This window comes from Manis pentadactyla, chromosome 3 (assembly GCF_030020395.1).
Source record: "Manis pentadactyla isolate mManPen7 chromosome 3, mManPen7.hap1, whole genome shotgun sequence".
Taxonomy (NCBI): Eukaryota; Metazoa; Chordata; class Mammalia; order Pholidota; family Manidae; genus Manis; species Manis pentadactyla.
Genome location: NC_080021.1, coordinates 114,481,082 through 114,505,363, shown reverse-complemented (window position 1 = coordinate 114,505,363; position 24,282 = coordinate 114,481,082). Strand labels below are relative to the sequence as shown.

At 35.6% G+C, this 24,282-nt stretch overlaps 1 protein-coding gene across 5 annotated transcripts in view; it reads left to right on the top strand.

The window, feature by feature from the left end:
• Window positions 1–24,282, top strand: part of MPP7 (MAGUK p55 scaffold protein 7) — a 253,490-nt gene that overhangs the window by 172,086 nt on the left and 57,122 nt on the right. For 4 of the 5 annotated variants that reach the window (XM_057498334.1, XM_057498337.1, XM_057498333.1 and 1 more), the window contains 6 exons: window positions 8,285–8,416; window positions 11,194–11,275; window positions 11,813–11,898; window positions 13,330–13,404; window positions 13,595–13,791; window positions 14,258–14,322. In XM_057498334.1, coding sequence (XP_057354317.1) covers window positions 8,285–8,416; window positions 11,194–11,275; window positions 11,813–11,898; window positions 13,330–13,404; window positions 13,595–13,791; window positions 14,258–14,322 — 637 coding nt within the window. The remainder of the gene's footprint in view (window positions 1–8,284; window positions 8,417–11,193; window positions 11,276–11,812; window positions 11,899–13,329; window positions 13,405–13,594; window positions 13,792–14,257; window positions 14,323–24,282) is intronic. The other variant, XM_057498336.1, reaches the window with a different exon arrangement.

Here is a 24,282-nt window from a genome sequence, read left to right as displayed (position 1 = left end):
AGTTAATATTAACCAGAGTATGGCAAAGTTAGCTATGAGAAGCTTGTTAAACAACTCTGAGAGGGTTTTCTAGGTTTGAGTATAGAAACTGAAGAGGAATGTTTCCAACAAAAAGAACAAAAATATGACTTTGGTGTTCTTTTCAAGAGTATTTGAAATGAAATCGCTGATACTATTTACAGTAGCCAAGATATGGAATCAACCTAAGTGTCCATCAATAGATGAATGGATAAAGAAAATGTCGTACATATACACTTTGGAATATTATTCAGCCATAAGAAGAAAACAAATCGTGCAATTTGCAACAACATGGATGGAGCCAGAGGGTATTATGCTCAGTGAAATAAGCCAGATGGAGAAAGACAAGTACCAAATGACTTCACTTATTTGTGGAGTATAACAACAAAACAAAACAAAAGGAACAAAACAGCAGCAGACTCCCAGACTCCCAGAAGGGACTAGGGAGGTTACCAAAGGGGGAAGGGGTTGGGGAGGGTGGGTGGGGAGGGAGAAGGGTATCAAGGGGCATTATAATTAGCACTCACAGTATAGGTGGGCCACAGGGAAGGCAGTTTAGCATGGAGAAGACAAGTAATGACTCTATAACATCTTAGTGTGCTGATGGACAGTGACTGTAATGGGGTTGGGGGGTGAGGGGGACTGATAAAGAGGGTGAATGTTGAAACCACAATGTTGTTCATGTGAAACCTTCCTAAGATTGTATATCAATGATACTTTAATTAAAAAATCGCTAATGATGAGATTATATGGGAAGGATACTAGTTTTAACTCAAGAGAGAGTTACCGTTTTAGGTGATGTTTTGCAGCACCATTGGATAACACTGTTTAAGTGATGACTTAAGCTGTATTATGGTGAAAATGTTTTAGATGAGCAGTTTTCTTTATTTTTCATATTGGTACAGCAGTGTGACTAGAGAGTGGGTAAGAAATCAGCATGAAAGATGAATGTTCAGGAAATAATGTGTAGGAAGTGGGTAGAATTCTAGACATGTGATATTGTAGTTGGCATTAGCCTCCCTGTCCATTTCACTTGTTTCCTTATTTATGTGATAAAATATATGGCTGCCCTAATTGTTAGCTTATTAAAAAGTTAGGATTTCATCCTAAAAACACTGGAAAGCCATTGAAGGGATTTAAATGCAGGAAAGTGATACGGTCACTCTATGCAGTATACAGAACACTTTCTGTGGGTTGAGGGAGGGTGGGATGGAAGGAGTACTGAATGGGAGGCCAGTTGGGAGCCTGTAGAAATAATTCAGGTGAAACATGATTGTGGCCCATATGAGGGATGTGGGGGATGGGTGGAATTGGATTTAACTTCAATACAGTGTTAAGACAACTGGTTTGGGAAAGATTAAGACAGACACCCCTCCTCCCAACCACTAGAATGAATTCCAAATAGATGAAAGATTTTACTGTAAAACATTGAACCATAAATCATGGGATAGAGAAGGAGCATTCACAACCTCAGAGACAGATGGACAGACACACGTACACACATACAGCAATAGTGAAAAAAATCCATAAATGAGGTAGGAAGGAATCATTTACATAAACAATTTATATTTGTCTATAATATGGTGTGATAGCCTATTTAACTTTAATTTTTTTAAAATGACTTGATAAAGACTTAAAATTAAAAAAATTTTGACAATTTGTAACTGTATTTTTAATTCAAACAAAAGTAGAATCCCCAGTCTATTGGTTTATTAGTGAAGATGAGTATCATTCCATAATAATGACTTTTTATTCTCTAAACCACATGTTCATATATCTTTTAGGGGTAATTTCTTTTAATTGACTGTATTATCTTTCATTCCTTTTTATATACAGAAATATTACATATACATTTTTTCCATTATAAATAGGATAATAGAATGCACTACTTACTGTCTTTTAGTTTTGTTTTGTGGACTTTTAATATTTTGGTGTTTTGTGGGCTTTCTTTGGAGCAACATAATTATCTAATTAACTTATACCTTACAGGTAGGCATTTCTGTTTCTGCTTTTCTGCTATTTAAACAACACTATAATGCAGATTTCTTGTACATTACAGAATTTTATTGGGTCAATAAATTGTTGTGTAAAATATTTATAAATTTAAAATTTTGATAGCTATTGCTAGTTTGTCCTTAGCAATAATATGAACAGGTTCTTTCAATGTACAGTGCCTGGAGTCATGCATGAGAACCTCCTTTTTTCCCTATGTCCTTGAAAGTCTTTTTCAATCAATGTTCTTTTTTAATTTTGTTAGTTGATCACTACTAGAATACATGCCAACACTTTTCCTGTAAAACTTGTTGCCGATTTAAAGATTACACCCAATCTTTAAATCTTTGAATGAATTGGTCAATTGTTATATACAAAAGAAAAGCAAGCAAAGCACAGTTATTCTTATTATTCAGTAATGTCTGCAAAATCTAGTCTTATAGTTCAAATCTTAAAATCCAGGAAAAATAATGACATATAAAAGAAATAGATGAGAAAAGGGAAGCGGTAGTGAGTAGTAAAAGGATTAAATAGATACAATAGAATATGAAAATTTTCTGCATGATGGAATGGGCAAGAGCAGTAATGTTGGTAACATTTTAAGGGCACTGATGAAGGGATGTTTTTCTCGACAGAAACTTTGTTCCTAGGGGAAGCAAAGAGAGTCCTTAATAAATAAGAACTACTCCTAGGTATCAAATTGCTTGCTACATTGCAGGCAAATTGCCCTATGTAAGTCATCATTCAGTGGCTCATTTTTGATAAAGCAGTCAAGTGACATCATCTCTAGAACATGGTGTTATAATTTAGGAAGTCAGGGAAAATTTGGTAGATTTTTAAAAGGCAATAAAATAAAAAGATTTGTGGTAATTTTTCAGCTTTCCAAAACATTCAGTTACCAGAAATTACTCATTGCCTGAGCATGCAAAATGGATGAGAGTTCATTAAAGCATGCTAAAATGAAAAGTTAGCCTTCCTTCTGGAGGAATAAATCAGTGTTATTCATTCTTATGAGTTAGACACTTAATTCTGTGGACCTGACAGATACTTAGAACATAGAATTGACTCCAGGGGGTCCAAGGCATTGAGAGCTTGTGAGCCTGATGAGTTACAAGGCATAGTGTTCAATTTCCTGCAGATTCTTCTGAGCAACAGGTAAACCCATCATTTGTGATTGGTGGTTATGGCATATGGAAATACAATTTCCATTTAGGTATTGCCTTTTGAAAGGAAAATCTGTATATTGCAGTTAAAACAGTAAAATGGAATACAAAGTTACTTTTAGTTGTCCAAAATAAAAATGTTGCTAACCAAAAATGTTTGTAAAGCAAAATGCTATTGGAAATAATTAACTTGATATCTATAAATTTTAAAAGCCTATTTTGGAATCCAAACATGGAAATGAATACAGAGCTAAGAAGGAAAAATATGTAACTTGTTCTTAATATTGTCTATCAACTATAATAATCACTTTATTTAAAATATGTTCATTAGCTATCTCTGTTATTAATATGTGCAAGATAGTTACCCTAGATGCCCAGAAAAAGGACAGTATGGTGTCCTTTATTCCTCCTTATAGATCCATATTCCCAACTGCTGTCATTTCTGCTTTCTGAGGATGTCTTATAATGTTTTTGTAATGAAAGTCTACTGGTGATGAATTTCTTTAGAGACTGAATGTCTTTAAGAAGTCTTCAATATTCCTTCATTTCCAAAATATATTTTTGCTGGCTATATAATGTTAGGTTGACAGTAGTTTCCTTTGAGTATTTTAAAGATGTTGTTCCGTTGTCTTGTGGCTCACTTTTCACTTTGGGAAGTGTGTTGTCATTCTTATCTTTTTTCTTTTGTATGTAAAGTGCTTTTTTCTTTGGCTGATTTTAATATTTTCTCTTTCTTACTGACATTAATTAATTTGGTATAATTTCTTTTACATGTCCTGTGTTTGGATACATTGAGCTTTTTAACATGTTTTTTTCCCCATCAGATTTAGAATATTTTCTGCCATATTTCTTCAGAATTTTTTAGCTCCTCTCCTTTCTTTGGGTATGCCAGTTAGGTATGTATATTAGGCCACTGAAGTTGTTCCATGACTCAATAATGTTCTGTCATAATTATTCCACTATATTTTCTCTTTGTGTTTCATTTTAGATAGTTTATATTGCTTTGTCTACAGGTGTTAATCTCATTCAGTGTACTTTTATTTTATTCCATACAATATACCTCTTATCTTCAGAACTTTGAATCTTTTTTTATATATTGAAAGTCTCAAGTTCAGTCTTTCCTCTAGTTTTTTGAACATTTTGAGTAACATTTACAGTAATAACGTTTAATTTCCTTTTCTGTGACCTATCTGTAATTTGGTTCTGTATAACTATCATTTATGTAATTTTCAGGATTGAGTTCATGGCTTTATATTTTTCTTCATTATAAGTAATATTTTCTGCTTTCTTTATATGCCTGGTAATTTTTGATTGACAGCCAGTAATTATGAGTTTTACTTTGATGCTAGATATTTTTATATTCTATAGACAATATTATTGAGTTTTTTTCTCTTACACACTTAAGTTAGTTGGAAACACTTTGATCCTTCAGAGGCTTGCTTTTAAGTTTTGTTAGGCGATTTCTTAGCAGTGTTTAGTTGCCGATTATTTCCCACTGTTGCGATAATGCCCCTCTGTTGATTCTTCTCAATGCCCTGCAAATTCTGAACTTTTCCGCTCTAACTGGTGGCAACAGGAGTTAATCCTGCCCTCTGTAAGCTTTGGGCATTGCTCCCTGTAATGCAGGGTTTCTCATCCTTGGAATTAGCATTTTGGGTCTGGATGGTTGTTTGGTGTGTACATGTTGTCCTATATGCTGTCAGATATTTAGGAGCATCCCTGGCTTCAATGAACTAGGTGGCAGTAACATTTTCCAAGTTCTGAAAAACCAAAATGTCCCCAAGACATTGCCAAAGGACTTCTGGTGGGGGTAGGGGGATGGGGGATGTAAAATCACCCTCAGTTAAGAATCACTGCTCTAATCCTTTCTGGTAGTTTTTTGTGTATATGTCTTGGCTAAGGACTCAAGGGGGACTTCCTGCAGATCTCCAGAGCTCTGTGTCTGGCAGCTCTTTCCTCTCTCATATTCTCCCCTGAGAACTTTAGCCCCTTGACCTCCCTGGATTCCCAGATCTGTTGTCTCAACCCGGGGACACCACTGGGTTCTGCCTGGTACCTTCTCCCTATGGCACAGCCACAAAACTCCCTCTAGGCCATAAGCTGGGGCAATCAGGGCTCACATTTGTTTCTCTCAGTGATCCCTGTCTTTTGTTATCTGATGTTCAGTGTCTTTGAAAACAATTGTTTCATCATTCTTTTCAAAGTTATTATTATTTTTGTTTCTCCAGTGGGTCCCTACTGACTTCATCTTGGCTATCATCCTCATTCTTGAACAACACTTCTGCTGGAAAGAAGCATTTTTTCCCCTTTCTGATTGTCTATATTTCTCTTTCTGATATTTTTAGGACCTTATCTCTGCATTTGGCATTCTGTAGTGTTACTATGATGTATCTAAGCATGGGTTTCTTCATATTGTTCCTGATTCCTAAAGGATATATTGAGCTTCCTGAGTCTTCAGACTGTCTCTGATCAGTTGTCAAAAATTTGCTCTTCAGATATTTCATTGGCACAATGCTGTTCATTCTTTCCCTTTGAAGTTCTTAGTAGATACAAAAAGTACCAATCATAAAGGAAAAAAACATTAATTGGACTCATTAAAATTATGAACCTCTGTTGATCAAAAACGACTAATAAGAAAGTGAAAGGGCATCCAGTGCCAAATGGGAAAATATATTTGTAGCCAACAAAGACCTAGGTCCAGTATATTACAAAGAATTCTTACAAATAAATAAGAAAAAGACAGGTGGAATAGAAAAATGTTGAGGATCTTAAACAGGCATCTCACAAAAGATACCATTAGTTATAATAAAAATGAAATTTCAACAACAAAAAGATACTGCTACACACTCAGAATGGACAAATTTAAACTAATAATGTTGAATGTTGGGGATCATCTGATACAACTAGAACCTCACACAAGCTGTTAGTGGGATTATAATTGGGACAACCACTTTGTCTCTACCTACTAATGTTGAATATGTTTCTAACCTATGACCCAGACACTCTACTCTTAAATATACTTAACCCAAATTATGTGTGTGTGCATCAAAAGATAAATATTCAGAGCAGTACTATTTACAGTAGCCACAAACTAAAAATAACCTAAATGTCCCTGAAAATCAGAGTGGGTATAAGGCACTGAGTGGCTGCTGCAACCAGTAACAACTTGGGTGAATCCCACTAACTTAACATCAGGGAAAAGGCAAACATCACAGTTCTGTTTATGTAATATTAAAATAGAAATAAAACCATCACCTGTGGGGGAATGGAGGGCATGATGACTAGAAAGGACATATGTGGGGGTTCTGGAGCCCAGCTAACGTATTTCTTGTTTGGGTTGTTTACATGGTAATACTCACTTTTTTTTTTTTAAGTGTCTCTGATACACACTCTTATGAAGGTTTCACATGAGCAACACTGTGGTTACTATATTCACCCATATTATCAAGTCCCCCCACCCCCACCCCACTGCAGTCACTGTCCATCAGCGTAGTAAGATGCCAGAGTCACTACTTGTCTTCTCTGTACTGGACTGCCTTACATGGGCATATTCATTTTTAAAAATTAATTGTTCTCTGCTTGTGAACTGTGTACTACTTTGTATATATGTTAATGGTCAATATAAAAGCTTCATTAAAAAATAGATACCACTTCTTTGCCATCATAGGGTTTCTATTTAAGTAGATAGCAGATATTAACATGAAATCCATAATGGTTATAAACTGGGAGCATACATGAAGGCAAGAAGGTGCTATTAGGTCAAATAATGAGGAATTTGCTTTCTTATTGGATGTTTTGACCTGGCCTCTGTGAGAAAGCGTTATTTAAGCTGAATGAGGTACAGAGCGGTGTAAGGCAAGAATGGGGGAGGTCACAAAACTGGGAACTGCTCCGGAGTTTGATCTTCATCTCAAGGTCAATGGGCAGGGTTGGAAGAGTTAATATTAGCAGGTCAGTTAAGTGATTTAATTAAAGTTTTAAAATAATCATGCTGCCTACACAGTGAATCACAGATTTGAAAATGGGCCAAAGGTGAATGTAGTTGGTCCATTTAGAGGCTCTTGCAGTTGTCTAAGGTGAAACATGATGACATCATTTATCTAAACCAGGGGTCCAACAACTTTTTATGTGAAAACTGTATGTTGCTTCTACTCAGATTTGCCCTTGTAGCATGATAGCAGCCATAGACAATACATAAATGGATGAGCATGGCTGTGTTACAGTAAAACTTCATTTACAAAAGCAAGTAACGTAGTTTTCCAACCTCTGCTCTAGACCTGAGAGAAGATAAACTTTAGAGTCTATTTTGGAAGTAGATTTTAACAGGTTATGGATGGGCTGGATGTTGGGAGTATAGCACAGAGGAGAGATTTAGTTCAAGGATGAAGTCTCATCATCTGGCTAGGGTAATTTATGGATCGTAGTGTTGTTGATTTGGAAACAAGTTAGTTAAAAATCCTAAGCCCCCTCACCTAAAATAATGAGCAGTGACATGTCAAGGTTGTAGTGTTTTTCTCATCTTTGGTCTATAATGACAATGTGAAGTGTTTTGTGGTTTACCACCATAACAGTCATGACTAGAAATACTTTTACTTTATTCTTTTATATGCATATCAGCCACCTATTACACAAAAAATTTTAAAGTGAGAAAACAACAAATGAACAAAAGCTAGTCAGTCATATTGATCAGTTCTTTTTTTGTTTTCTGCTAACAGTAGGGAAAAAAAATTCTTAGACTCCTGCTGGCTCACTGACAGTGTACCTAAAGCCTCATTTCCTCCTCCTTTCAAAAGTAACAACCCCCAGCCCCCACCCCTGTGTCTAGCGGCCATCCTTGTAAGGGTGAGCCACAGCATACAGGTTAGAGGACTTTTTGTGTTGTTTCTTGCCATACATTAATGGCTTTGGGGATGGGGATGGCAGCTTAGTAGAGCTGCCTTCTGCTGTATGTAGAAGGCATGCTATGTTTTATATACGCCATTTATAAGAGGCTGCTTTTCAGGTAGTTGACTGATTACTGATTACCATTGTTATGTCAAAATTGTAACACCAATTTGATGTGTTTGGGGTTTTAAATTTGAACAATACTTACCAACCTTTGACTTTGATAGGCTTTGCTGTCTGTACATGACACTGTGGCTCAGAAGACTTATGATCCTGTATTGCCTCCTATGCCTGATGATATTGACGATGAGGAAGATTCTGTAAAAATCGTCCGTCTGGTCAAAAATAGAGAACCGCTGGTGAGTTTTGGTCTACAATTTGTGTTCATATATGAACAGATATCATGATAAAGCCAGATCTGATGGAGCCACACCATTTACTCATCTCTTTAAAATACACTTCTTCTATGTCCACAAAATTTAAGATAAATGGAACATTCACATCTAAAAAAATATGACTTAGAAAAGTGAAAATGAAGCTAAATGAAATGGGAGGCATTCTATTGGTTATAAACAGCAACAATTTTTAAAATGTGATGTGTTGGCATTTTAAAAAGAAAGCATAATGTGTACCAGTCATAGCTGATTTAAGATTAAATGATGCAACTAAAAATAAATTGCTTACGGCTTTTTTAGAAAGCTGATTTAATTTAAAGTAATGGGGAGAAATTAATCAAGAGTCTGGTATTTCAAAATGTAAATGTGATCATTTATTTTAGCACCAGACATTTATGCAGTGTCGAATTACATCGAGGGATATCTGTGGGTAGGCAGAATACTGCCCCCACTCACCAGCCCTGATGATGTAATGACCAAATCTTCAGAACTTGTGAATATGTTACCTCAAATGGCAAAAGGGACTTTTCATGAGTGGTGAGGGATCTTCAGATGAGGGGATTATCTGGTATTATTTGGTGGGCCCAAGTGCAATCACAAGGGGTCTTATTAAAGTGAAAGAAATAAGGAGCTATCCTGAGGAAAACAGAGGTTGCAGTGATGTGGCAGTGAGCCCAAGAAAGCCAGACATTTCTAGAAACTGGAATAGGTAAGGGCCAGATTCTCTCCTAGTCCTTCTAGAAGGAACACAGTCCTTGGAACACCTTGATTTAGCCCATAGTACCCATTTTGGCCTTCCTATCTCCAGACTGTTAAGATACTAAATTTATGTTGTTTTAAGCCACTTAATTTGTGGTCATGTGTTACAACAACAATAGCAAATGAGTACAGAGTATATCTACATTTTTATGAAATTACATTCAAAGGAAAAATAAGTTTCATAATATAACAGTTGATTTTAAATGTGTTGCAGTTCATTTATTCTAAGACACTATGTTCTTAAAGGAAATTGAGTTGATAGTACAATAGTTGCTGGGCATGGTGTTAACTACTTTGCATACATTGTATTTAATCCTCATTGTTGGTATTATTTTTCTGTTTTTACAGACTAGAAAACTGCTATTTAAAAACGTGAAGCAACTTACCCAAAGGGTCACAGCTAATGAGTGATTTCACTCATGTGGAATCTAAAACAAAACAAAACAAAATAAATGAACAAACAACACAAAACAGAGACACTTATAGATACAGAGACCAGATTGGTGGTTGCCAGAGGGAAAGGGGTTGGGGTTGGTGAAATTGATAAAAGGAGTCAATTGTAGGTGGTGGGTGGTAACTGCATTTTTAGAGATGGTAGCTTTGTTATGCACATAGATGTCAAAGTACAGTGTTGTACACATGAAACTTACATAAATTTATATACCAATTTTACCTCAATTTTTACAAAAAGGAAAGAATACAGAGAGAAGAACACTCAAAAAAGAAAAAAGAAGAGTAATTTTGAATTAGATTACTGGACCTTCTGCCATAAGGTTACTTTGGTGAGGAAGTTGAGACACATCGTTAAGGGCTATGAAAGTTCATCTAATCACACTAATTAATTGTATTAAGAATATTACATTTCTAGTCATTTTGGCTATAAGTTGTGTTGAAACAAAAGAAGAAAATACCAGTAATTGGGAAGTGGGGGCTAAGTTTTTATAGCTAAGGTTTTTATAACCATGGGGAGTTGGTCATTCAAGTCTTTGGCCTTGAATTCATACATAGGTGATGAAAAATGCCACAAAATCATTCTTCAATTATCTGATATTTTATTGTTATTAGATATGTACCTGAAAGCTGACATATATAATATTAAAAATGGATTCCTAATTTTACTTATATATCTGTTTTCTTTTAATGATATAAAATGTTTATTGACAAATGTGAGAAAAATTTCACTTTTTTCTTGGGGTGAATTCTGCCACCACTTAACATGCATCTTTTTAGCTGTGTGGTGCAATGTAGAATGGCTTCTCTAAACCAACACCAGTTTCTTGGAAAGAAAGTCATGAAAAAGTGTTCAAAATAACCATTTGTGCCTGATGTTCTTATGAAGCAGCATTCAGATACTTCAGCTTCTGAACATCCATAAATGAAGAATTTCTGGATTCTTTTTGAAATTGTTTCCTGAAGCCAGAATGTTAGTTTGATTTGTACTAGGTACAGTTCTAGTACATGAAGACCTTGGAGAGATTTTCCTTCCATTAGTTTATTGTAACCTTAGGCAAGAAATATAACTAATTTGGGGGCTTTCATTTTTTTCTCTTCCCTTATTATTGCTGAGTTCCTTTACAGTAATATAGTTGTAGAAGGATCATTGAACTAAAAGTCAGATGACCTGGGTTTTAGTTTTCTAACTTACATAATGATTTTCTATTCATTTAATCTTCTCTGTATAATCTACCTTCTTCATGGGGGTAATATAAAACTAAAATGAAATGAGGAAATAGTGTAAAGGGTAAAAACAAATAATATTCAAATACAAGGTATTATAATGGAAAGAAAATAATTGTACTTTCCGTAGGGCCGAAGAGGTGAGAGGTTCCAAAAATCTTTAACTTGTGTTGAAAACCTTAGGTGATAGGCATGGTAGAAGATCCTTTACCTGCTGACTCTTTTCAAAAAGTGACTATCTGTATTCCTGGCCCCCTTCCCACACATTTACACTGAAGTGCTTTTTTTCTTTCTTTTCTTGAAAGGGAGCCACCATTAAGAAAGACGAACAGACTGGGGCAATCATTGTGGCTCGAATCATGAGAGGAGGAGCCGCAGACAGAAGTGGTAAGAGCTTGTGACAAGTCCTGTGGCATTTTATGTGTGATAGTTCCAGTGTATAATTAAGAGGCTAGCAGTCTTGATATAATACATCTGAACAAGAAAGATACTCTGCTCTGGGTTGAAAAATGAGAACTGATTTAAATAAATGATATATCTCACTCTACTTCATGGTCTTAGTCTATATCAACTTGCAAAGATACATGAAAACTTGCCTCAGTGTTTCTGACTTGGAAAGTACTGCTTAAAGAGTGCAGCCTTAAAAAAGTAATAGTTCTTTTATATGATGAAAATTATCTGCATTTCTAGACAAATACCAAGATGCCATTGTCATTTCTTTGCCAGCATGGTTATGTCGCGGTCTTTGATTCACTGCTCTATAAAGGCACAGATTCAGAAATCTGTGAAGCATGAAGGTCTCCTTCTCAAACCCCTGATTTATTAAGGAACCAACCAAACAGTGCTTTAAATATGGACACCATCACAAAGTACAACTTCTTTTGGAGCTAACACTGCCAATTTACCAAACTTGCTATTTCTTAGGTCTTATGCATGTTGGTGATGAGCTTAGGGAAGTGAATGGGATATCAGTTGAGGACAGAAGGCCTGAGGAAGTCATTCAGATTTTGGTAAGCTGAAAATTTATGTTACACTTGCAATAAAAATGAAATTGAAGCACTATATTTCAGCCTTGGGTATGATACTGAATTTGGATTTAGTGGTCCAGAGTTCCAGTCCCAGCTTCATTACATAATTCCTAAATGTCCTTGGAAAATACCTTAATCTTTTTGTTGCCTCAGTGTTTTCATTTACAAAATGTGAATAAGAAGAGATAATATATCTCACTGAAGTGTTTGGAGGATGAAATGAACTAAAAGTATATGTAAAGAGTTTATTACAGGGCCTGTCCCAAATTAGGTACTTAATAGATGGCATCTTCTTTGTTGTTAGTGATGCAGTTATCTTTCTCCTTCTCCCATCGACATAGCCAGACTATAGGCTATGCTTTCTAGGTATATAAAATAGAGAAACTAATTTAGATGTCTTATGAAATCTAAAACAGAATGAAATTATTGTAGGCTTTGACACTTAATTCTCAAGTTCATTTGTAAAGATAAAATGAAGGGAGACTGCCCTGTAATGTATGAAAACATATTACAAACCTTCAGAAACAAAAAGAGAGTATCTCAAAACAGACCTCAGTATGTATGAAAACTTAGTCTTATTGAGATGGTATTTTAAATCAGTTGGAAAGGAATTAAATCTTTTCCTAAATGGTATTGGATTAATTGATGATTCGGTTAGAAAAAATAAAGTCAGTCCTTATTTTATACTATACACAAAAATAAATCCCAACAAATCAAATATAAATATTTAAGCACTGCTAAAAGAGAGAAAGATAGAGAATGACATGAGAATGTATTTAAGGGAGCCCTACTCTTGTCTGAGATAGTCAGCAAAGCGTTGTGGGTATTGTTATGGCTTGTTTTAATTAAATCAGAATAGGTATAAATCTTTTTATCTTTTAATTAATCTATTACATTTGGTATTTTACTCACTAGCCAGAATATAATAGAGATGAATGGTCTTCATTATTTTTCTGATGACTATTGGAGCTAATTGAACCATGTATTTATAACTGATGTTTGGCAATATAGGTATTTTGTCCCTAAAAACATGGATACTGATACTTAAATGTAATAGTCTGAACCTTGCCACATATCTATTCTTGCCATTTAATATTACCTGTGTAAAGCATTATGCATGTTCCATGTTTCAATTTTGAATATAACTCAGGTGATATGTTTATTGGCATTTTACAAGTTCACAGAAGGTAAAAGTGGATTTAGTGGTTAATGTTTTTTATTTATAAGACAAACTTTAATGCTTTTCGGCATTACAGAAATTTCTCTGAAAATGCTTTCCCCAGTTTGGTCCATCTAAGAGTAGAAACCCCAACCTTATAAGTTTTTGGAATCATTTAGTGTTCTATCTGTTTGACCTTTTTTCTGCTTGGCTCCTGAAGTTTTCTTACAACTCTTTCTTTCCTCTGACACCAGGCTCAGTCTCAGGGAGCAATTACATTTAAGATTATACCCAGCATCAAAGAGGAGACAACATCTAAAGAAGGCAAGGTAATCATTACCCAAAGACCTGTATGTGGGGAGAACAGCTGTTTTTGCATCTCGTACATCTCTTTGTCACAACAGGCTTATCTTAATATTCTATTTTTTAAAATATTATTCTTAAATCAGATTTAGAGGAACGTTGGCTATTCATATTTATTTTTTCTATTTCTTGATTTTAAATGAAACTTTCTTCCAGATGTTTATCAAAGCCCTCTTTGACTATGACCCTAATGAGGACAAAGCGATTCCATGTAAGGAAGCTGGGCTTTCTTTCAAAAAAGGAGATATTCTGCAGATTATGAGTCAAGATGATGCAACATGGTGGCAAGCAAAGCACGAAGGTGCTGCCAATCCCAGAGCAGGCTTGATTCCCTCAAAGCATTTCCAGGAAAGGTGAGCTACTGGCACATACTAATGGACTCCCTTCAACTGACCTTTTGTTCTCTGCAAAATATCATTCCAGCCTGTGATAAAATAATCACTAAAACCTTGCTTTAGAATCCTTTATCCCCCAGGTTTGGTTTCTGTTTTGTCTAACAAAGTATGAGTAATGATCAAAAATAATATGACAGCACCGGGTCATATTTGGTTTTTGTTATGAAGCAAATGGAAAATAGCACATTAATATCTGAAATGATATTGATGTAAAAGATGGGGAATAAAAGAGTGATTTTGGAGAGGGGATCATTTATAAAAATCCAAAAGTAGAGGATTTATTTTTAAAGTTAAATACATGACATTGTGTTCATTTTTCTCCCGAACTTTCCATTTTTTTCTTAAGACTTTTAATATTTTGGTGTTTTATTAATCTTGGATCTGTACTGAAAATTGATAGCCATATTGACCTTCTTTTCCCCAGGAGATTGGCTCTGAGACAACCAGAAATATTAGTTCAGCCCCTGAAAGTTTCCAACAGGAAATCATGTAAGTTTATTAATAAGAATGCAGAGTAACCAAATCTTGCCGTTTATTTTTGACTGTTAAAGCAGGGGTTTGTGGTAGAATGAAAGGTCATATTACCTTGTGATAACTTTCTGATCATCATTCCACAAGAACCAAACAAATAAGAAACTCATAGCAGAATATTAAAGTGAATCTTTTGAAGGATGCAGTTGTTTATAATAAGCCCATGTCTCATGCTTTAATAACTAAAGTGTTACTCTTTTATTTCCAAGTGTAGGTATTTAATAAATGTACCTAAAATGCAACTCTTTCATTTCTGCAAAGCCAGCAGGTTTGGGTAAGGTACATTTCTTGGTAAAGATTAGGGGAAAAAAATCCATCACTTTCTGGACACAGAAACAGTTGTGCCTGAGTAAGCAACAACTTCTGCTTTCCTTGTTATCTAGAGATCATAGTAACTCTGGCCTTTAACCTGTTTGGAGTTAATTAAAAGGTAGATTAAAAGAAAATATGAGTAAGAAAAAGGGTGATCTAAGATTACTGAAAAAAAGAACAGTGTGCATTTAGATGCATGTATTTTTTTCTTTCAATCTACCTTTCTCTCAGCTTCTCTTTGCCCTCCATCTCTCTCAAGACCCCACCCCATAAATTTCCTACTTCATCTCTAGATGGTTCATGGTCCTAGGTATTTTAGGAGTAAAAAAAAAACCCTTTGTTTTCTGCATCAAAATTGTACATTAAAAGGAGAAATGAGCAAATAAATGGTCCTGGAATTTTACACCAACATCTGTTTTTAGTATTGTTGCATTTTTCACATCTCCTGTTATTCCTCTCAGTTTGTAGAAGTGTATAGCCCAGGAATTACATTATAAGAGAGCCAAACTACAGGCGAGTATAAATCTCATAAGCAAGCAGATACTTCAAGTGGGGCATTGATTCAAAAGCCTGCTTGTTCTTGCTCCCTTAAATGTGGGCAGAAGCTAAAAACACATGCCATAGAATGCCACGTGTATTGTGACATCAGAAAGCTTTAAAGGTTAACAAGAATGTCGCATTGTTTTTAAACGGGAGGAATTTCCCCTGCTGGCTCACCCAACTGAAGGGAACTTGGAGGCATCCACCTGACTTGCTCTTTGAGGGCTTGTTTAATTTGGGGCCTGCATGTTTCAACATTTGGTACATGTGGGATCAAATGTGTACAACTTGAAAAGGAAGTAAGTGTGATTCTACTCAAAACTGAATCCATACTCAAATTTGTTTGAATCTTAGGCAACTTAGAAATGTACAGTGTGATATAATTATGAATTTTCATTTAATTAAATAATTTGATAAGTGTATATGCTTCCTTTAAAGAACTGTCAAACTGGATAGATTGTCTTTAAAATAGTTCTCCTGAAACTAGTTTCAGTATAAATGTTTGTGTGTATAGTGTGTGTGTATAGAAGCATGAAGTATAATGGAGGCTGTCTGTTGATTTGCTTAATTTCTTTTACACGTTAATACTTCAGTATTTGCATCTGAGGAGTGTTTAATCCAGTATTTGTCTTTACTGAAATGTCTCTTTCGGCATAGTTTACTTTCTCATTTTGCTTTGGTTTTGCATTTTCTGCCCCATAAACACCATTTAGGAATTTTCCTGGCTTTTCTTTCATATTTTCTTTCTTCTTTCTTCCTTTTTTTTTGCTCTTCAAGCTAGATTTTGATTCACTGAGAGATGCATTGTTTGTTCTCTTATGTAGATGTTCTTTATTTTGAAGTAAAAATAAATCCAGTTAGTATTACCAGATTAAATCACAGGTGTATAGTAAATGTGGCCTTCTTGTTCAGAAAGACAGTAGATTTCTATGAAAGTTAAATAGAAAGCTAGCATCTTTATTTCAAAGAATTGAAATTTCGTTTGAAATTTCTTTGAATATTGTCTCATAAACCACTGGACTTAAAAGTTACACAAAAATCATTGTGCTGGTTGGTCATTTTGAAAGGCATTTAAAAGCAGTTTGTTTTGTTGTGTGTTTGATAGTTATTCTGTATATAACTATATCATGGTAAAGTCCATCTGACTCAAGACTCCTGGGCTTCAACATTTGGTCCTTCGATTTTTGGAACAGGACACTTTTATTACTGTGCCCTTTGCTAAGTTATAGAATAATGCTATGAAGAAAAACAAAGTTGATATAAAATCTTTTACTTTTATAACTTTGAGTTATAATTCATAAAATAGGCTTTAAGAAAACTTTCTGATTTAATGTAAAACTTCTAAAAGAATCATGCTATCGTGTTGGTGTTTATAAACTTACAAAAAAATACCATTGATAAAAAGTTTCTGCACTAAATTTACAAGTGCACTCAAAACCTAGGAAGATATTGTTAAGCAGTGAATTTAGAATAAAGTGACTTTAGTCAGGTCATAGTATCAAATTAGCCAGTTAACTTTTTTCACAAAGTGACTGTTTATATTTCTGTGATTTTGCTCTTTATTTGATTCATAGTGTATCACCATAACTAACATTTCCATGGAGGAAAAGTTCATGGAAGATGGCTCTGGCGCTAGAAGGGCTCAGTTAATGTCTACATAGCAGTCAAAAAGGAACAGAGAATCCCAGTCCTGTTGTCTTTGCATTTATAGTGTTAGAGCTCTGATCCTGGTAAAAAATCAGGAGCCATGATAATACCAACCTCTTCAGGCTTTAAAACCAGTGCACTTATGCAAAACTCTTAAGTGTGGGCGGTGTGCATCTTTGATGCCTGGTTATTTCCTCCCTTTAAGAGTCTTGGCATATCTAACACACATTCAGAAAACAGGTTTCCCAAACAAAATAATTTGCCTCACCAGCTGACCTAGAAGTCTGATAGGTTTTCTTTGATATGACAACTTTTAGACAATTACATGAAAGATACAGGTTAATAGAAAGTAAGAGTGTATCTTATGTCTCAAGTAACATTATAGGAGTAGTTTTCATGACAGACTCTTGGCGTCTTGCAATTCTTGTGTCTGTGTAATTCAGAGTACTCTGATTTTCTGCCAAAAGCTTATTTCTATAGTCAGTTGCATTTTAAAGCAGTATGATATCACCTAACCTTTAAAGAGAAATAGGAATTTCTTTGATTATTTGAAATATTGTTATTCTCTTTCTATTGAAATCTAAGCATATAAGAATTGTCTTCTTAATAACATAAACTTTAACTTAAGTAGGATGTAATTTATATTTAAATCTAGTCTGTGTGGTATTCAGAAAAGGGTCTTTATTCATATAGTGTACTTTATAGCAGAATATTCAGGTATGATATTTATTACAATGCTTATTAGTTTCCTTTTTTAGTTATGAAAGTTATAAATACCTGAAAAATTCTAATACTGCTAATTGCATAATACCTTTTCTTTTACAAAATAGCTCTTACAGAATTCTCATAATAAAAAATCCCAAAATGTACAACTTATTGACCTTTTAAAGATTAGAAGGTAAAAAATACAAAATAGTTTAGTGTTTGTTTTAACCAACTGTAATTGTTATCATTTGGGGGAAAAAAAAAATTTAACTGCAGCCAAAAAGGGTGCCCATTCAAATAGGGTGTGACCACGTTCATTCAAAGACAGGCATTTTGTGAGCTAAAGATTTTAATCCATGAGCAGGATTTAAACATGGAGTAGTTGAATGAGTTTATTCTACGTGGGACCGATATTTTGGAAGACCAGTTGAGAATAACAGATACAACATTACAGGTTCTTGTAGTACAACTTTTCAAGTAAGTAAGCGTCTGCCTCCTGGAGTCTTAAATAATGTTTGTTTAGTGTGTTTCATACAAAAAAAGTTAATTCAGAAATTAACAAATAGATTTCATATGTTCTTACATTAAAATGTGTATGTTTAAAACTTTATCACACATTTTCTTAATATTGGTGGGATTTTGTGTAACAGAAACATAAGGGGTTTTAAAAAATACTGAAGGTATTTTCCCCCCTAATTTTTACTGGCTCTTAGGGAGATACCAAAATTCAGAGTCTATGTGAAAGAGGTGCAGATAAACTAAGCTATGAATTGCACATGTGGCTATTTTCATCATGAAGTGGTTGAGGTGAAGGCCTTTCTAATAGTACCTGCTCAGTTTTTGTCTCAGTGAACTGTGTTCTCCTAATTTATATAAAGATGTTGTTTCTAAAACACTAGTGGTGTGTGTGCTTTTGGCTTGTTCTGTGTGAAGGTCCCTAAGCCATACCATCTCTTGCCTTCTGTTCCAGGGACTCAGCGCCATGCAGGTAAGAAAGAGCTGCCTGACCAGGGGTCTGCTCTGTGATCACTGGCTATCGCACACTGGTAGAGGAGACTGCAGCATGGGGTGCAGGGGAGTATAAGCAAGTGGTTCCAGGGTTTAACTGCCCTGTGAATAATGTCACACCAATATGGACACAACCCTGCACTTGCCAAGAGCATCAGACATGTCCCACTTGTGACAGCCGGCCCCATGGAGGCGTTCCTCCTGTGCTGAGCTTATCACTGCCCCTCAGGGAGCCTTCCAGTCATTCACTGGAGATGGCTGAGTTACTCTGTGACCTTGTTGGCCTTGCCTCTGTGAGTTTTTTGATTTTCCCATCCTGCTACTCACTGCTTGAAGATGCAGAGACTGGGCCCCTGGTAAGGCTGGGGAGGGAGAAGGCCTCCTGGCTCTCGTGTCAGGAGAAACCCACTTGCAAGGTTGAAGCTTCAGGAGAACGGGCATGAGGCCGCTGTGAGGGACTGGTGGCCATAGAGAGGAAACTCAACTTACTTCCTTTGACCTCTCCCCTGACTGGTACTTCCAGCCTGAAGTTTGAGTGAGTAAAGCGTCGTTTTGGTGTGGTGGTATAGTGTAGTAGTTAAGAACTTGGACTCTGAGCCAGACTGCGTGGGTCGGAATCCCACTTTTGCCACTTAGAATGCTTCATTTCTTTGATTTCCCATCTGTAAAATGGGGATAGTAGTTTTGGCTTCATAGAGTGGTGAATTAAATTTATTTATGCATTTAATGTGCATAGAACAGTGTCTTACTATAGTAAGAATTATGCAGTTATCCCAGCTCTTATGAGATCAACCTTTTATGTATTTTCCTTTTTGTTCAGACTTGCTAAGTGTAAGGAAATGTGTTGCTTTTCTTTTCCTACTGGATGTCTGTTAAGCATGATACTTTCTATTGAATAAATATGTGTGTGTATTATGCTAAAAGTTCTCTTTCTCTTCCTACTTAAGGGTTGCATGCTGGAAGTACTCTTGAGAATTTAAGCAGCGAGTTCACCATCTTTTATTAGAATATGAAATATATGTGATATAAATTAGGGATGTTTATTTTTATTGTGGTTAGCTTTGGTATTTTAATTTTTGGAGTGTGTATGTGTGTGAGAGAGACATTGCTTTTAATATCTGGTTACATGACACTGGTTATCTAATCATGGGCACAACACTGAGTCTATCCTGTTGCTCCTGTCAGAAAATATATCTCAGTGTAATAATCGACTTGATGGCAGAGTGTCCAAGACTGCAGATTGATCAAGCTTAAACCTGCTCATTTTATTTCCACCATCCCTAGTTGCTTGGCTTGGCTAACCCATATGACAGAGTTTATTGTTTGTTTTCTAAGAATTTCTTTTAGATGCACGTGGCATTTCAGAGCTATAAAGAAAGAAATGAGTATAAATAAACTCACAGTGCTATTAATGTGAGACTAAATAATCATGATTTACTTACAATTTTTGCTAATACTGTTCAAGTAGAACCAGTACAGTATAGGTATTTGAAAAGTAAAAATACAGTGGTGCACAGTTCCTCCCCTGGGATTTCTTTGACTGCCGTTCTGAAGTTTGGAGAGAGAAGTGAGCAGAGAACTGTTCTGATCAGCCCTGTTCCTTTTGTCAAGTCAGCTCACTGTTAGGTTTGCTTCTGGTAAATTGCCAGTACTGTCCCACCTTTAACTAAAGATGAGTCTCCTAAATCAAACTGGAGTCTTAAATTGCTCTCTTATTAGTTACTTAAGAATTTTAGGGTTACTTTTGAAATACCTTTCATCAAATAATGTAAATAGAATGAAAAGAAAGGGTTCTGTTGGACTCATTTCATATATGTAATAAGTTGATAATTGTTAGGCTGTTGTTAAATTTACAGGATAGTTAGACATTTTTAGGGACAAAAAATTAGTTGTTTCTAAAATGTTTTCTTCTTTGTGATATTTTTATCATGAAATATCCTCAGCATTGGACAGATTAGTTTATGACAGAACTCTTCTATAAAAATACCCTTACTGAAGGTACTTTGGAAAAAGACTGGCAGTTTTTTTCTGATTATTTTTCCCACCTGAGTATTTAGTAAGCTATTTGAAGTCTTTTGCTTTTACTGCTTAAGTATATACATTGTTTTTAGGCCAAGACCGAGTACAGACTAAAGTACAGTTTTTCATAAATTATATTTCTTGACTAATAATTTTGAAATATTACATTTTATAATTTTTTTTTCTTTTGGCTCTTCTAAGATGAGGAAACAGTTGAGTGTGGTAGGTGGATTTTTTTTTTTCCCTTGGGTGCAACATCTTCCTACTTTAATTGTATTTTCTATACATGTAATCATTTCCTTTCTCATTTTCTTTGTGCTTCTCAGAGGAATTTAAAGGTACATGTATAAGTTTCCCTGCGTAGCCTAGTAATGTTACTTAGTGCACATATGCGTAGGATTATATTGAATATAGCAAGCAGTTCCTAAGACGATTGCACATCCAAACTTCCATCTTGACGTTGCAGTACCAAAAATCAGAGTTGGATTTTGTTTTAGGAAGAAATGTACTTGTTTTGTTTCATGAAGTAGAAGTACAGAAAATAATCTGAAATAATACATTATGTTTTTATGTCTATTGATAGTCTCAAATAAAAGAGAACAAAGAAAACAGTGTTTTACTCAAATATATTGACACATTTAATTTAACATAAGGATGTGGGAATAATCTTCTCAACTGTTTGGTTTCTGTGCAAGATGCACTCTCAGTTCCAGGAGTATATTTATGGGAAGATTAGAGGCCTAAAACAATAAGATCTCCCCTAGGACAATTAAGTCTTTATAATATGCAGAGCCCCATATTCATTTAATTACTAGAAATTATAACACATTGTTTACTTTTAAATGTCATCTGTTCATTTTTTAAAAATGAAATAAAAATGGAAACATTATGCCTTTATTCCTTCCCAACACAGTATTTCTTCCTATCAAAAGAAGGAGCCTATCTTAATCCCAGCCTTTCTGTCTAATGCAGTGAGCCACAACAAGTGCTATGTTTACATATTATCGAAGGGCCTGGTTTGCAAAAATCAATTTATTTTGGGAATCAAGTGTAATTTTCTTACACCAGAAAAGTGTAAATGTCTCAGGAAAGTTTTTTTTCTGTAATTTTCTTGGAACTGCACCAACGAACCTCTGAAGAAAGTTGAAAAAAAAAGAATTGCATGATGTTTCAAAATACTACATTAAACTTAAATATAAAACAAAATGTTTTATGTTTAAGAGTGGCATTATGAAGGCTGTTCTATGCTGTGCTTCACATAATTGTTTTAAGTAATTTATTTTTTGCATCTGTGGCTGGGCTTCTAACTGTTCTGCTTTATTTCTTGGCTTTTGTTCTGTGTGCTCTTACTCTCCATCCAGAAGATGCTGAATGTGCTGCTAACAACAGTGAGGCCCATATAGGTGAGCGACTGGTCACGGAAAAGGATTTCTTTCTGTTGCTTTCTTCAAAAACCACTATGTTGTTTCATCTTAAATTGGCATATTTTCATTAGCATGCTCTGATACGCAGTGGGAGGCAGCATGAGCCTTTATATTAAACAGGCTCAGTGGGTTGGACACAAAGGAATCTGTAGTGTGCTTTGGTTATTGTTCAAGCGGCTTTCCAGATGCCATATTTTTGTAAACCATTGTACATTCTTTGATTGAGGATGAAAGGCATTTGTGCTAAGTAATTTTAATCAATTAGCAGTATCTGGACTTTTCCAAATTGTCAGGTGAGGTGTGAATTATCCAAAGCTTCTAAATAACTTACTCCTTCCAAAATAACTTTCTGGTTTCTAATGATTTATTATTTCCCATAACACCTCTGAAAATAGCTGTTGACTGAACAGCCCCAAATATAATTAAGCTTTATGATTAACTTGCTACTTTATATTAGAAGAAGAAAATTTCCCATTTGGAGATGCTAAGGGATGTTATAAACAAAAGCCAAGATACCAAGAAATTGTTATAGGCATCAGAATTATCCTCACCTACATCTCACTTCAGCCTGCCTTGTCCCACATTGGCACACTGACAGGTTCCCCGCTTTAAGTAGCAAGAGGGAATAGTGTGGAAACAAGGTTTTAGCAGTAACTGCTTCAACCTTCATTTTTTCAGATTAATATTTATGTGTGTGATACCATCTCTTGATTATTGAAGAGATATGCCAGCAATTGTATTTGCTATTTAATACATATTACCTCTAATACTGTGAGATTGGTGATATTTTATCTACTACAAAATGGAGACTGATGCTGGCAAGGTTTAACCTAAGGATGTAAAGATAATGAGTGGTGAATCCTGATTTAAAATCCATGTGTGTACAGATAGAATGCCTGTACCTTGCTGTCTTCTGGATTTTCATTCCACAAAACAAGAATCCCTTATAGAAATAGAAAGTATGCCAATTTTTAGGCTAGATAAAACCATAACTTACTAAAAGAATGGGATGATCAGAGAGAGATGAAAGCTTCATTAATTCATTAATTCTTCACTCATTTCATAATAACACAGTATATCAGATACTCTTTTACTGATTAACACCCCCTTTGTGCCCTTGGAAACCTCAGTGGCTCCAAGCAGCAAGCCCTGGTTCTCCTGGTTCCATGGTCAGCGGGGTGGTGGTTCTGGGCTGTGTGAACTTGATGAATCTTTGCAGGCTGATGGTTTGGCTTGGGGGTGAGTGGGGGGGAATTGGGGTGGGAGGGGGTGCTCACCTGGGTGAACCTCCTTCTGTTCCCTGTCGTTCTTCACTCTCCTGTAAGCCATCCCACATGGTGGTCAAGGGCTCCAGGGAGCAGCAGGAAAAGCCACCTGCAATGTGCAAGTGCTAGTGAGGAGTCTGCTTGCCTCACATCTGTGAACATCCCATTGGCCTAAACAAGTCTCGCTGTCATGCCTGAGTCAGGGTTGGTGGAGGCTACCCGAGAGCTTGGATATGGGGGGATGCAGGGAGGTGGGGGGCCTCTTCTGTGTGAAGCCTGTACTATACTGCTCTCAAAAACAGAAAGAGGGATACCTACTCTCACTGACTCTAAGGACTTTTACTCAGTCAATTAGACAGTAAGTACGTATCCATCCAGTGATTAACATAAAGCAGTATCTGATGAGTGTCACACAGAATGCTCTAATTCAGAGGAAGGATGACCACCATAACCAGGGAGGGACTCAGCCCTGCAAAGATGACATTAGCCCTGGGTGTCAGGGGTTGGGAGGAAGTGAGTGAGAGCAGAGGCTGGGGGTCAGAGCAGTAGCCTGCAGGGAGGTGACTGGAAGAGCACAAGGCATATTTTGGTTTGGGTGATCTGTAGATGATACGCCTCAAAATTTATGTGGCACTTAATGTGAGATCTTCTGTGACAGGCTAAATAATCTGCACATTTACTAATGTTTTCCATGATTTTTACATTCACGTCATTCTTTATGTAAAATTTATCCAAAGAACAAAATACAGATTTTTTAAATCTATACATCTCTTACAGCATGTAATAAGTTTTGTAATGTATTTAATCAGTAGATATAACCAGAAGTACAAAAGCAAAGGTGATCAGCAAGATGGGTTTCTTTAGAGAGCACGAAGATAGTGTATTCTGATAAATGCCATTGGATCTGGTAACAGCTGTATTGTTATCTGGAGTCACCATTAACATCTGAGAAACCACTTTACTGCAAATCAAACTGCAAGGTGTCAGGAGTGCAGCGT